Raw genomic sequence first — 15,644 nt, 5'->3', positions numbered from 1 at the left:
ATGACCAATTTATGTAGAAATCCAGGTAATTCCAAAGGGTTCACATACTTTTTATTGCCACTGTATGTGGCAGTGTGGAAATGATCTCAAATTAATGCAGAAAATTATTTAGGGTTGAAGATTATTTGAACATTATAAAATAATCAAAATCACTTAGATTGTATGTCCCCCCACCCTGGGGTAATGCATTACTCAAAGCAAATGTAGAACTTGTATTATTGAAAAAACATGAAATATCGTGAAAACAAAAATGAAATACGGTGATATGATAGATATCATATTGCCCTGACTTAAATTCTACATATTCTGCCATTGGGTGGAGGAAAATGTTTGCAGTTTTTAATGTGATAACTGATGATCAATGGTCCCCACTTCGGTCAGTAATCCGACCATGCTTAGATAGCTGGCTGCTAGACTAACTTATATATATTTTTTGCTGACATCGGCTAATTGAGTGACTGCTGATGCACAACCAAATTTCTAAATTGCAGCTTGTATTCTAACTCTCAACAGTATGTTGCGACCCCCACTGAGCCCCACCCCCATCTTACATTTTTTTATTAAATGTTGTTAATTGGTCCGCGGGCCTACAAAAGGCTGCGGCAGTTGCCTATCCCTGCTGAAGAGGTATCGTCCCCAGAGCAGTGCTGAGTCTTTCTGTGTGACTACATCTGAGGAGAAACTAACAAAGCCAGCCAGAGTTATACCTGCCTGCTGTCTGGAGTGGAGGCCGAAAGAGCACAGGCTCAGCATAAAGGAGAAGTCATCTCAAATGTGGAGACTGACTGAGACGGCATCATTTCTCTGACAGCTAGGCCTACAGCAGTATACCACCCTGCATCTAGGGCTGGGTGATAAATCAAATTAATTTGATTAACTTCAATGTACAGTGCATTCGGAAAGTATTCAGACCCCTTGACTTTTTCCACATTTTGTTACGTTACAGCCCTGGTGTTGAGGGGGGAGGGGGGGTAGGAAGGTGCAGAGTGCACACAGCACATAAGGAGCAAAGGAGACGAGACCAAAAAGACACTCATTAAAAAACATATATAGATATATACTTGATTTTTGCGATACAGGAATTTGGTACATTGCACTAAAACATACAGGGCATTTGGAAAGTATTCACACCCCTTGACTTAACATTTTGTTACGTTAGAGCCTTATTCTAAAATGGATGAAATTATTTTATCCCCCTCATGAAATCGACAAACAATACACCATAATGACCAAGCAAAAACAGGTTTTTAGAAATGTTTGCAAACGTATTACAATTTAAAAACATAAATATTCCATTTACATAAGTATTCAGACCCTTTACTCAGTACTTGTTGAAGCACCTTTGGCAGCGATTACAGCCTCGAGTCTTCTTGGGTATGACACTACAAGCTTGTCACACCTGTATTTGGGGAGTTTCTCCCATTCTTCTGTGCGGATCCTCTCAAGCTCTATCAGGTTGGATGGGGAGCATTGCTACACAGCTATTTTCAGGTATCTCCAGAGATGTTCGATCAGGTTCAAGTCCAGGGTCTGGACTGGAAATGTCCTAAAGCCACTCCTGCATTGTCTTGGCTGTGTGGTTAGGGTCGTTGTCCTGTTGGAAGGTGAACCTTCCCCCCCAGTCAGACTCTGAGCGTTCTAGAGCAGGTTTCATCAAGGATCTCTGTACTTTGCTCCGTTCATCTTTCCCTTGATACCGACTAGTCTCCCAGTCCCTGCTGCTGAAAAACATCCCCACAGCATGATGCTGCCATCCACATGCTGCACCGTAGGGATGGTGCAAGGTTTCCTCCAGACAAGACACTTGGCATTCAGGCCATCTTGGTTTCATCAGATTTGAGAATCTTGTTTCTCATGGTCTGAGAGTTCTTTAGGTGCCTTTTGGCAAACTCCAAGTGGGCTGTCATGTGCCTTTTACTGAGGAATGGCTTCCGTCTGGCCACTCTACCATAAAGGCCTGATCGATGGAGTGCTGCAGAGATGGTTGTCCTTCTGGAAGTTTCTCCCATCTCCACAGAGGAACTCTGGAGGTCTGCCAGAGTGAACATTGGGTTCTTGGTCACCTCCCTGACCAAGGCCCTTCTCCCCTGATTGCTCAGTCCTGTTTGGGAGCTCTAAGGACAATTCCTTCAACCTCATGGCTTGGTTTTTGCTCTGGCATGCACTGTCAACTGTGGGACCTTATATAGAGAGGTGTGTGCCTTTCCAAATCATGTCCAATAAATTGGATTTACCACAGGTGGACTCCCATCAAGTTGTAGAATTGGTACACTTACTGGAGAGCTCTTTTGTCTACACACATTCAGCATCATTCACACCCTCTTAAGCTTTAGCCCCACCCATCTCTTTAAGGATTCACATGTGAGGCCATGTACTAAACAACCAAAGATTTCAAGACTAAAAGCTGATTATACTATGGGTGTGTTTGTAAATGTAATCTGGAGTGCCAGAGTGTGCTCTGGGCATTCGTAAACTAAGAGCATTGTCAGATTGTCCATTCGTAAATTCAGAGCGTTTCGCTCTGAGCTTTCAGAGCGCACACTGGATGCTCCGGCCAAGGAGTAGGGTTGATCAGAGTGTTCTGACCTAACAACAAGCACCTAAGCTAACTGGCTAACGTTGGCTAGCTACTTCCAGAGACAAATGAGAGAACAGCTCACTGACCATTTTACTCGCCCTAGCAGAGCTGGTTAGTTTAGACATGTAGCTAGCTAGCAAAAGAATAAACCATAATCCCAACTGATAACCTTACTACCCTGCATGAATCTGCAGGTAGCCAACCAACCAGGTTCAATGTTAGCTAGCCTACAATCGGCTCTGAGATACAAATAATATTACTACACAGATCACACACATAACGTAGCTAGCAAGCCAGCCAGCTAATGTTAGCTAGCTAGCTAACAGTACACTAACTTGAAATGAAAACGACTTTCTGACAAAATTAGAAATGTGTAATATCTGAAACTGTAGCTAGCTAGACTATCTTACCCATATACATGGATGGACGCACGCTATTCCCGCTCTGTCACGGATGCCATGTTACCTCTTATTTTGAAGATGTAAAAACACCTGTCTCCGGATTACAACAGCTTTCTGTGTATTCTCTTTTCTACTCTGTCTGTATATTTGCAATCAAACGCCTTAGCTGTCATACTCTAATTCCACTGATTTCAAAACTCGGTCTTCCAGAAAGTGGATATTAACACTCATGCAGATCTACTATGTGATATCTTTCAAAAAAGCCGCGTTAGAAAGGATTACCTACACACACTGACGAGCTCATGCTATAGACAGAAGCGTGTTACATGGCAGACCATATGAACTCATCTCTCAGCATGTCCAGCCCACTCATTATCTCAGCCAATCATGGCTAGTGGGAAGGTTGCTGGCTTTTTCCATGGTTAAACCAACTAGTCATGTAATTTAACAATTTTATTTGTATTTACAGATTGCATACACGTTTGTTGTTAACCTGTTGGGGGTAGGGGGCACTATTGACACGGCCGGATAAAAAAACGTACCCGATTTAATCTGGTTACTACTCCTGCCCAGTAACTAGAATATGCATATAATTATTGGCTTTGGATAGAAAACACCCTAAAGTTTCTAAAACTGTTTGAATGGTGTCTTTGAGTATAACAGAACTCATATGGCAGGCAAAAACCTGAGAAGATTCTGAACAGGAAGTGGCCTGTCTGACAAGTTGTTGTTCATCTTGGCTCTTTTTATTGAAGACTGAGGATCTTTGCTGTAACGTGACACTTCCTACGGCTCCCATAGGCTCTCAGAGCCCGGGAAAAAGCTGAATGATATCGAGGCAGCCCCAGGCTGAAACACATTTACGCTTTTGGCAAGTGGCCAATCAGAGACAATGGGCTTAGGCGCGTGCACGAGTCGACCCCGTGCTTTATTTTCTTTCCTCTTTTTACCTAAACGCAGATTCCCGGTCGGAATATTATCGCTTTTTTACGAGAAAAATGGCATAAAAATTGATTTTAAACAGCGGTTGACATGCTTCGAAGTACGGTAATGGAATATTTAGAATTGTTTTGTCACGAAATGCGCCGTGCTCGTCACCCTTCTTTACCCTTTCGGATAGTGTCTTGCACGCACGAACAAAACGCCGCTGTTTGGATATAACAATGGATTATTTGGGACCAAACCAACATTTGTTATTGAAGTAGAAGTCCTGGGAGTGCATTCTGACGAAGAACACCAAAGTTAATAACATTTTTCTTATAGTAAATCTGACTTTGGTGAGTGCTAAACTTGCTGGGTGTCTAAATAGCTAGCCCTGTGATGCCGGGCTATCTACTGAGAATATTGCAAAAATGTGCTTTCACCGAAAAGCTATTTTAAAATCGGACATAGAGTGCATAGAGGAGTTCTGTATCTATAATTCTTAAAATAATTGTTATGCTTTTTGTGAACGTTTATCGTGAGTAATTTACACAATTTTTTGTAAATTCACCGGAAGTTAATGCTAGTTTGCTAGTTCTGAACGTCACATGCTAATGTAAAAAGCTGTTTTTTTATATAAATATGAACTTGATTGAACAAAACATGCATGTATTGTATAACAATGTCCTAGGTGTGTCATCTGATGAAGATCATCAAAGGTTAGTGCTGCATTTAGCTGTCTTCTGGGTTTTTGTGACATTATATGCTAGCTTGAAAAATGGGTGTCTGATTATTTCTGGCTGGGTACTCTGCTGACAATCTAATGTTTTGCTTTCGTTGTAAAGCCTTTTTGAAATCGGACATTGTGGTTAGATTAACGAGTCTTGTCTTTAAAATGGTGAAAAACAGTCATATGTTTGAGAAATTGAAGTAATAGCATTTCTAAGGTATTTGAATAACGCGCCACAGGATTCCACTGGCTGTTACGTAGGTGGGACGATTTCGTCCCGCCGGCCCTAGAGAAGTTAAGGCACATGAAAGTTCACATGTTCCAGAAGGCAAAGTGACATCATGTAAACAAGTGTCTGCATTTGGCTTACCAGAGGACTAGGCTAATGCTTGTGGCAATGCTTCAGGCATTTTTACTGTAAAACACAATGCACGAACATAACCTCCGCAGTATTGTTCTCATGCTAAGCCAATTGATGCAATGAATACAAGGTGTAGTCCAAGCACCTGTGGTAAAATAGTCAGTACTCAGCATGTAAGCTAGATGCAATAAAAAAAAGAGCATCATTCCAATTTCTACTGAAAAACTGCATCAGCTTAACCTTGGACAGTTTGTGAGATCGACATCTGGAAATTGGAGCAGCTTATCTCTAGCTAGTTTAGAGAGGAAGGCTAGATAGCAGTATTCTCAGTTTGAAAGGCAAATCTTTCATCCCATATGGAAAATATTTAGCTAGATGAAGTAGACCAGGCATCATAGTTGTTTTCACATATAGTCCTCTTAAAAAGAACTGATCTCAGTCCTTTTTAAAGTGAACTCAGTTATTTTTCTATTCGCACTAACCTTACTTTTGAATAAGGACTCAACTCATTTGCCAGTTCACTTCACCTATTTCCTGGTTCGAGTCCTCTTTGCATTCACATTGCTCTTTAGAAAAAGGAACCAGGATATTTTTCCAACATTACCTCAATGCACTCTTGGTTTTTACAAAGTGCAGGGCAAGACATTTGATCAGAACGTATCAGACAGCTAAATATACCTACTTACATTTTGGAAGCTAATACATTGCATTTAGTTAAAATATGACCTAATAATTATAATCAGAAGATAATATGAACAGAATAAATAGCAGAGGGATACTGCAGATTAAATAATGCTGTAACTGAAAATTGTACACCCAATGTAAGCTACTGCCTAAGAACTTGCATTGATTTTGTACCCTTAGTTGCAATTCCAACCAAATATGGTGTCTTCTCACACTATTCAAACCCCACAAACGATAAACAGCTTATGAACCTCTCTTAGCATAAAGATCACATATTGCAAACAAATAATCTGAACATTGTGTCAGTAGGCTAAAAACACATACTACAAAAGGTATGCTCGTCGAACATCCCATTCCAAAATCATGGGCCTTAATATAGAGTTGGTTCCCCCTTTGCTCCTCCACTCTTCTGGGCGTTCCACTAGATTTTGGAACAATGCTGCGGTGACTTGCTCCATTCAGCCACGAGCATTAGTGAGGTCGGGCATCGATGTTGGGCGATTAGGCCTGGCTCGGAGTCGGCGTTCCAATTCATCCCAAAGGTGTTCAGTGGGGTTGAGGTCAGGGCTCTGTGCAGGCCAGTCAAGTTCTTCCACACCGATCACGACAAACCATTTCTGTATGGACCTCGCTTTGTGCACAGGGGCAGTGTCATGCTGAAAGAGGAAAGGGCCTTTCCCTAACTGTTGCCACAAAGTTGGAAGCACAGAATTGTCTAGAATGACATTGTATGCTGCAGCGTTAAGATTTCCCTTCATTGGAACCATGAAAAACAGCCCCAGACCATTATTCCTCCTCCACCAAACTTTACAGTTAGCACTATTCAGTCAGGCAGGTAACGTTCTCCTGGCATCCTCCAAACCCAGATTTGTCCGTCGGGCTGCCAGATGGTGACGCATGATTCATCACTCCAGAGAACGCGTTTCCACTGCTCCAGAGTCCAATGGCGGTTTACACAACTCCAGCAGACTCTTGGCATTGTGCATGGTGTTCTTAGGCTTGTGTGTCGATGCTCAGCCATTGAAACCAGAAGCAGTTTGGAACTTGGTAGTGAGTGTTGCAACCGAGGACGGACAATTTTTACGCACCACAGCACTCGGCAGTCAAGTTCTGTGAGGTTGTGTGGCCTACCACTTCGTGGCTGAGCTGTTGTTGCTCCTTGATGTTTCCACTTCACAATAAGAGTACTTAAAGTTGACCGGGGCAGCTCTAGCAGGGCAAAATTAGACGAACTGACTTGTTGGAAAGGTGGCGTCCTATGAGGGTGCAACATTGAAAGTCACTGAGCTCTTCAGTAAGGCAATTCTACTGCCAATGTTTGTCTATGGAGATTGCATGGCTGTGTGCTCAATTTTATACATCTGTCAGCAACGGGTGTGGCTGAAACAGCCAAATCCACTAATTTGAATGGTGTCCACATACTTTTGTATGTATGTATGTATGTATGTATGTATGTATGTATGTATGTATGTATGACATTTTTGTGGATCCTTGACAATTGCTAATTAATATCCAAAAAAGGCAAGTTTTTTTCCGCAAACCTGGACATCAACATCTCTCTTTCGTGGCACCAATGTGCTGGGTTATGGCAGGGGCAATTGTGTTGCAGTAGTCTAGTGCGTGGTGTGGGATTAATGATAAGCCAACCTGGGGAGCTTTGTGTTCACATTCCCCTAAAAAAAAGTCAACCAGACTGTGCAATTCAAGCCAAGCAAACCGAACTTAGACCACCTCTTGAGATGGTTTCAGTTCGGTTAGCTTCAGGGGCTCCTTTGAGGGGTCTGAGTTCCGTTGGATGTTCACACTGCACGAAAAATTCAGCGAACCACGAAGTTCACAAATTGTCAGCAGTTTAACCCGGAATATAAACATTCTGCCATTAATCACAACACTTGGGATGTAGCATTTCTGACCAATGCAGTGGCAACACTAAGCATCTTCATTTTGAAAATCATTGAAGCTCAAAATTGTGAAAAAGCTGATACTGACATCCACACAAAACAATGGACGAAACAATGGACGTCCCATCACAGAATGTAAAGTCAGTATTTGACAACTGGCTACTGTTTACACCTACACCTTGGAAAAGCATCGCAAAATCTTTGGCTTATCATTGAAGCTCAAAATTGTGAAAAAGCTGATACTGACATCCACACAAAACAATGGACGAAACAATGGACGTCCCATCACAGAATGTAAAGTCAGTATTTGACAACTGGCTACTGTTTACACCTACACCTTGGAAAAGCATCCCAAAATCTTTGGCTTAGTTATAAAAATCTTTGGCATCCATGTAGCCAGCAGTTCCAACCCGCTTGCTTACAGCTGCACTAGGGTCGTACAGCATTCCTGTGTTTATTAAGACACCGCGAAGCCGGTGCGAGATATGGCTCGGAAAACGTACCTCAATCCAGGGATGAGAAATGCGTTGTACTCCAATTTGTCCATTATCCCAAATGAAGTGTTAAACTGAGAAGATTGAACAAGTGCTAGTTTAAGTAAACTGCTGACTTCATCCTCATGCTAGCTAGCAGTGAACAGCAGCCATTATGGAACGCATGTATGGTTGAACAACAAAGGAGCTGATTGGCTGACACTGCCATTCCAAAATGGCTGCTGTTACCTAGTATGAGGATGAAAATGCCAGTTTTCCAGAAAACTAGTAGTCTTTCAATCTTCGTGATGTAACAGTTGGAATAATGGGACGATTCGGAGTACAACGCATTTCTCATCCCTGGATTGAGGTACATTTTCCGAGCCATAGCTTGTGCCGGCTCCGTGGTGTCTTCATATACACAGGAATGCTGTCTGACCCTAGTGCAGATGTAAACAAGCAGGACGGATCTGCTGGCTAGCATCCATGCAGCCTTCACAACTGGGTATCACTCTATTATTTCTGATGGTAAACACTAACAATAACACTTACCTAACCCAATCAGTTTTAAATGTCTACTTCAATTAAGTGACGTCAGATTGAAACGTCACAAGGATCAATTTAGACTTCCTATTTCTGATACATGTCGCGAGCGCTCGCATCGCAACATCAGCAGTTGCATTGAAATGTATAATCAGTTGTGAGGTGGCAAAACAACCCAACACACAGTAGAGTTAAACTGAGCGAAAGCAAAAGAGGAATTGCTAGCTATAACGTCAGACAGCCATAACTACCTCTTTGACTGGGGGGAATTTCTTCTTGCATTCCATGGACAGGGACCGCAGATCCGTCTGCATGTTCTCGAGTAATTTCTTCACCGCTTCGGGGCTACTAGTCGACATTTTGGATTATGTATTCGACCCAAATATCAAATCTTGAAATAATAACAAATGCAATCGTAAGATACTGGTCCCCGGCCTACTTATTCAGCCCCTTTGAAAACGAAAAACGGTATGGACCTCAGCAAGCGTCCACTGACACAAGTCAATATTCCAGTTTTCTACTTTGCCCATACAGAATGGAAGGGATGACACGTGCATAAGCTTGTCCACAACAAAAAAGCCTAGACGGTGTTGTCATATATTATCATCACTAGCACAATTCTAGTGACATTTATATGGTTAAAATTTCTCAGTTTCACCCGTAGTTCTTACAGCTCCAGCAGTCACCACTGCAAGCACCGTTTCAATCCCACAATGCTTTGGTAGACATTGGGAAGATCTCAATTGTATTCTCCTTGCGCCTCTCTCCTCGCTCATCGTCCCCTTCTCAAAACCTATTGGAGAAGAAGGTCAGAGGGGCTGGACCTCTGGCTTTCTCATCCAATGGCTTTTGAGAAGCAGAGGAGTAGCGAGGACGTGAGAAGACATTTGAGATCATCCCATTGACACGTCACTTGCACTACCGTAAACATGGCCGGATTCCAGCAGAATGATTCCAGCGTCCTCTAGTGGATTAATACAAACAAAGTAATGTAGTATTTTGTAAGGCAATGTACAAAATAAATGAGGGAACAATGAGTGATACAAAGTATATTGAAAGCAGGTGCTTCCACACAGGTGTGGTTCCTGAGTTAATTACATAATTAACACTCCATCATGCCATATATGACTCAATCGCAATCACACTGCCCTAACCCATCTGGACAAGAGGAATACCTATGTAAGAATGCTGTTAATCAACTACAGCTCAGCATTTAACACCATAGTACCCTCCAAACTCGTCATTAAGCTCGAGACCCTGGGTAACTGGGTCCTGGACTTCCTGACGGGCCGCCCCCAAGTGGTGAGGGCAGGTAACAACATCTCCACCCCGCTGATCCTCAACACTGGGGCCCCACAAGAGTGTGTTCTCAGCCCTCTCTTGTACTCCCTGTTCACCCATGACTGCGTGGCCATGCACGCCTCCAACTCAATCATCAAGTTTGCAGACGACACTACAGTGGTAGGCTTGATTATCAACAACGACGAGATGGCCTACAGGGAGGAGGTGAGGGCCCTCGTGTAACCGATGTGAAATGGCTAGTTAGTTAGCGGTGGTGCGCTAGTAGCATTTCAATCGGTGACGTCACTCGCTCTGAGACTTGAAGTAGGGTTTCCCCTTGCGTTGCAAGGGCCGCGGCTTTTGTGGCGCGATGGGTAACGATGCTTCGTGCCTCTTCAACCTCAAGAGGCTGAAGAAATTTGGCTTGTCACTAAAAACACTCACAAACTTTTACAGATGCACAATCGAGAGCATCCTGTCAGGCTGTATCACCGCCTGGTACGGCAACAGCTCCGCCCACAACCGTAAGGCCCTCCAGAGGGTAGTGAGGTCTGCACAACGCATTACCGGGGGCAAACTACCTGCCCTCCAGGACACCTACACCACCCGATGTCACAGGAAGGCCAAAAAGATCATCAAGGACAACAACCACCCGAGCCACTGCCTGTTCACCCCGCTATCATCCAGAAGGCGAGGTCAGTACAGGTGCATCAAAGCGGGGACCGAGAGACTGAAAAACAGCTTCTATCTCAAGGCCATCAGACTGTTAAACAGCCATCACTAACATTGAGTGGCTGCTGCCAACATACTGACTCAAATCTCTAGCCACTTTAATAATGAAAAAATGTATGTAATAAATGTATCACTAGCCACTTTAAACAATGCTACTTTATATAATGTTTGCATACCCTACATTACTCATCTCATATGTATATACTGTACTCTATACCATCTACTGCATCTTGCCTATGCCGTTTGGCCATCGCTCATTCATATATTTTTATGTACATATTCTAATTCATTCCTTTACACTTGTGTGTATAAGGTAGTTGTTGTGAAATTGTTAGGTTAGATTACTTGTTAGATATTACTGCATGGTCGGAACTAGAAGCACAAGCATTTCGCCACACTCGCATTAACATCTGCTAACCATGTGTATATGACAAATCAAATTTGATTTGATTTGCTTAGTGTGATGTATAAAAATGCCCAGTTGCTTATTATTGTGGGTACCATGGTTAGAAGAAGATAACTCAGTGATGTTGGAAGAGGGGTCTCAAAGGAGTGTATTAGTGTGATGTATAAAAATGCCCAGTTGCTTATTATTGTGGGTACCATGGTTAGAAGAAGATAACTCAGTGATGTTGGAAGAGGGGTCTCAAAGGAGCATAGGGTTGAAAGTGGGTTGGTCTCTCTCTCTCAGTCACCAGATCTCAACCCAATTGAACACTTATAGGTGATTCTGGAGCGGCACCTGAGACAGTGCTTCGACAATCATCAACCAAACAAAAAATTATGGAGAATTTATCATGGAAGAATGATGTCGCATCCCTCCAATAGAGCTCCAGAAACTTGTAGAATCTATGCCAAGGCACATTGAAGCTGTTCTGGCAGTTCGTGGTGGCCCAACGCCCCATTAAGAAACGTTATGTTGGTGTTTCCTTTATTTTTGCAGTTACCTGTATGTGCTCAATAGTAAACACATACTGTAGCATGACATATTTTAAAGGCCTACAGCACACACATGGCTTGAAATAATTTAAGTTGGGTTACTGACATACTCATGCCTTTTGATGATAATACTCTGCTTCCATCTGCTGGCCATCAGGATACATACAGTCTCTCTCTCTTTCTCTCTTTCTCTCTTTCTCTCTTTCTCTCTTTCTGTCTGTCTGTCTGTCTGTCTGTCTGTCTGTCTGTCATGGAACAGTCTTCAGAAATCTTGGTGGAAAAGAATGACATGGTATGACACAATTTTTTACAACTTTTAATATAAATGTTTTTATTTTACAATGTCAGTTGTAATACATGTGAACGGTATTCAGCTTTGCACTTCACTGTCATTGGCAATACTGACAAACACATACTGGAAGTGTAAGAGCTTATACTTTTCAAAGTTGTTATTGTATGATATGGCAAAGTAGATGATGATATAATGAATTAATGAATAGACCACAATATAAGCAAATAACAGACTTTCCGAGACATTTCATTTTTCCAAGGTAAAAGGTATGAAACTCAAGTTCAGTATTACCGGAAAACTCTTTCCCTCCAGCTTCTCACTTCTAAGCTGCTCGCTATGATGGTATAGTGTAGTGTACTGTACAATGATTTCAAATGCCACAATTCTGTACAACAAAAATATATTGAACACAATCCATACTTTCACTAGTTTTTAAACTATGTTTATCATGTGCTTTATCACATTTTGGACTTGATATACAGTTTAGAAATATATATATATAACTGTATACAATCGTGTATATATATATATATATATATATACGATTGTATACAGTTTAAAAAAAAATCTAACCAAGGATGAGAGCAATGCAAATCTCCTGGTTTTACATTTCAAAGTCCTTAAAAAACCTAACATAGGACTACCCACTGGGCAAAAAACTCTTTTCAACCCCCAAAATGTATGTGATGATGTTAAATCAATGAGGAAAATGTATTGGATTTGAAAAAAGTAATCCACGTAGGGGCATTTTGTCTTTTTTTCACCCAACTTTGAACCTAAATCCTTTGACATGTTGAAAATTGTTGTTGATTTCATGTTGAATTCACGTTAGTTGACAACTCAACAAAATGTAAATCAAAACTAGGCGTTGAACTGGCGTCTGTGCCCAGTGGGTATGATTAAAATGCTAATACACAATGATTATATGTCCAAGTAAGCTTTTGAATCAAAGCAATACATTTACAGTATGTCTGACTTAATCCTAAACTCAAACAACAACCTTAGCCAAGCAAAGCCTATTCAGTCTGTTTTCTACAGGTTTCTTTTACTCCTGCTATGCTAGGTTACTATAATAGAGACAGACACTTGGGCTTCAGATGTATTTTTGATGCAATTCTTCTGACATAAATCTGGATATTAAACTGTATAGGTTGTGTGTAACATATTGGCACTTGCCAATATATGAATCTAAAATCATAGTATTCGGAGGCAAAATAATTATACATTGAATTGTTCAATTCTGCATTGCTTCTTGTAACCACAATGACATGGTGCTTTTAGTTGGCATGTGGTTATCGGATTCCTTTATTTGTCGTCTAAAAATGTTGTCAGCTAAGGTTTAGCATATCTGGGTAAATGAAAAAACATATTGATTAGATTGATGTATTTACTATATCAACTGATATGACTGTAGCAAGTTCAACATAATGCACTAAAACAATACCTAATCACAGTGTCTCTCACAGCTGAATAGAAATCAGGAGCAACCCTACATGAGAACATGGCAGAGGGAGGACAGACGGAGCGATTAGGTTGTAAAGCATTGTTACGATGTGCTGTATGAAGCAGTCCTTTCAACTAAGTCAGAGATGTCCATGAAAAAAAGGAAAACAAAAAAACACATCCTTAGAAAGCAGATGTGATCATCAGACAAACATTCTCAAGTCTCAACCACAATGGACATATAACAAATCACTGAATCACACCATTTCAATGTCTGCTAAACTTCGTCATTGGCGAACTAAATCAGCACAACCCAGCTAGAGTTCCTGGTTGATCAGGCAACCGTGTGAGGCAGAGGTGGAGAGCAACTGTCCCGTGGATGGAAGTGTAGATGGAAGAGCCAGTAGCATTGCGTGTGTGAACATCGGTACATACACGATTTAACAACAGCACCTGAAACAGTAGTCTATATTGTCTATGAGAGACCTTGCAGGAGAGAAAGAGCCAGGGCACAGCAGCACCAGTGTCTCTGCATCTGTGCTCATTTGGCCGCAGTTGTGCAGTTATGAGGTATCGTTGAGGAGAGGTTTGGGACGGGCCCAAGGCAGATGCCATGTCAAGGGGAGGGACATGGGACCTCACAAGGCCTGGGTCCACGTTCCCAGCTCTAGCAGTTGGACTCCTTCTCGTTGACGGGGAAGTAGCCTTCCTTGGTGGGAGGGTGTCTCTGACGGAGGCTGTCCCCATCGGCAGCAAAGATGGCCAGCAGCTTCTCTTGCTCCTTCTTGGTTTTGGGTAAGTCAGTGGACGGTGTGGTCAGGATTGTAAAGCGCTACAGAACAACATAAGGAAATAGACGAGACAAGATTGGTTTGTTGTATTGGTTTGTATATATTTCTAAGTTACAGAAGCTTAAGCCCAAAAAATTCACAATAGCAAACAGAGAAAAAAGTCAGTGGGGGTAAGGAGTGAAAACAGTGGGTGGTGTGTGACTTACCTCCTTCAGGGTGCCTTCAACAGAACACATTTTGATGACCACCCAGAGGGGGACACAGAGCATGGAGGACAGGGCCAGGAGCCAGCCCAGTCCGTAGCCCCACCAGGGGTACACATACTCATTGTTGTACTTCAGAGGGGTGTACTTGATCAGGGAGAAGGCAAAGGTACCCTGCGGAGGTAAATAGTCCATCAACTCTGTCTTCTTGACAGTCACTGTTGCTACATCCTAGATTGATTCTATTTTTCTTGCGTTGATTTAAAAACAACAATAGTGACTTGCTTTCATTTGAGATCTTACCACTTTCTAAAAAATCTTTGTGAATTTGATGAGCCTTGCTGTGCGATTGTAGATGCTTTTTCAATAGTAACCACCAGAGGTCACTCCTCAGTCAAAAGACAGAACAGGGTTTTAGTTCAAAAGAAAAAGACTCACTAAGCAGGTAGCAGGAGTGAAGAACATCCAGCAGTATTTGATAATAGGCCCAGGGCGGTAGCCAATCATGTCCTCAATGTTGTCATAGAAACGGTCAGCACCTACAGGAAGAGTGAGGAAAGAGAAGAATAGTGAGACAGGAGTCAGCAAGGGACAGATACACATTCCCACAGTACTCATTTGTAAGGCATCTAACTGGTTGCTCAAAATAGTACTAAGTCTCATCAAAAAAGTATTCAAAATGGTCCATTAATATCACATTCAGTTAGTTGTTCCACTCCCAGATGCCATTTCAGTTCTACGGAGAGAAGACTACTGCTGGAGCCCAGAGGATGGATGAACAGTGCTTATGTCTTCAATTAAAATACCCCATTTGTCGTGCTAATGCCCCCCTCAACACATACCCATATAACTTGGCTAAACACTCACCATAAATCCAAGCAATGCAAACTGTCTCAAAGACAGCCACAAAGAGCAGGCACATCCCACTGGCAGCATAGTAGTCAAAGAGTTGGAAGACGTACATGCCTCCCTGGAGAAAAACATGTGTTATGTTACGGCAGGCAGCTAGGGACACTCTCTCTGTTTTATCAAGGCCACACGTAGAGCAACATGCAGATGCAAGAAAACATATAGCTCTTTTTGGGGAACATTCATTCTGATCATGAAGTTTAGCCTCTAATACCGTATATGATGTATGTAGCAATATACATTATAGAGCACACATTAGAGAGGCTCAACTTCATACACAGACTGAATGTTCCCCAAAAGGAGCTAATTGTATTCCTGATGTCAGTATCCTATGGTCGAATGGCTCTTTTTTAGCAGGTGTAGTAACTTTCAATACGTGACCAGAAACTCAAAGCCCTAAATGAAAGCCTTTGAGATTTCATTTTTGTTTATGAAGACAGGTGAAAGTTCCTGCCACTGTGC

At 42.0% G+C, this 15,644-nt stretch overlaps 2 protein-coding genes across 10 annotated transcripts in view; both read right to left on the bottom strand.

Annotated features, from left to right (window-relative positions):
* The window catches only part of LOC106584500 (protein MON2 homolog), a 62,092-nt gene extending 52,774 nt beyond the window's left edge, over positions 1-9,318 (bottom strand). For 7 of the 9 annotated variants that reach the window (XM_014169876.2, XM_014169879.2, XM_014169878.2 and 4 more), the window contains exon 1: positions 8,844-9,318. In XM_014169876.2, the coding sequence (XP_014025351.1) occupies positions 8,844-8,951 (108 nt within the window). In that variant the 5' untranslated portion in view covers positions 8,952-9,318. The remainder of the gene's footprint in view (positions 1-8,843) is intronic. The other 2 variants (XM_014169882.2, XM_014169884.2) reach the window with 1 other exon arrangement.
* A 2,526-nt stretch (positions 9,319-11,844) lies between these two features.
* The window catches only part of LOC106584498 (sodium- and chloride-dependent GABA transporter 2), a 57,737-nt gene continuing 53,937 nt past the window's right edge, over positions 11,845-15,644 (bottom strand). The window contains exons 12-15 of the mRNA XM_014169873.2: positions 15,141-15,243; positions 14,712-14,812; positions 14,277-14,447; positions 11,845-14,111 (exon numbers count right to left, since the gene is read on the bottom strand). Coding sequence (XP_014025348.1) covers positions 13,947-14,111; positions 14,277-14,447; positions 14,712-14,812; positions 15,141-15,243 — 540 coding nt within the window. The 3' untranslated portion in view covers positions 11,845-13,946. The remainder of the gene's footprint in view (positions 14,112-14,276; positions 14,448-14,711; positions 14,813-15,140; positions 15,244-15,644) is intronic.

Source organism: Salmo salar, chromosome ssa23 (genome assembly GCF_905237065.1).
Source record: "Salmo salar chromosome ssa23, Ssal_v3.1, whole genome shotgun sequence".
NCBI classification, from domain to species: domain Eukaryota; kingdom Metazoa; phylum Chordata; class Actinopteri; order Salmoniformes; family Salmonidae; genus Salmo; species Salmo salar.
The sequence above is the reverse complement of the archived record's forward strand: the minus strand, read 5'-3'. Positions and strand labels throughout refer to the sequence as shown.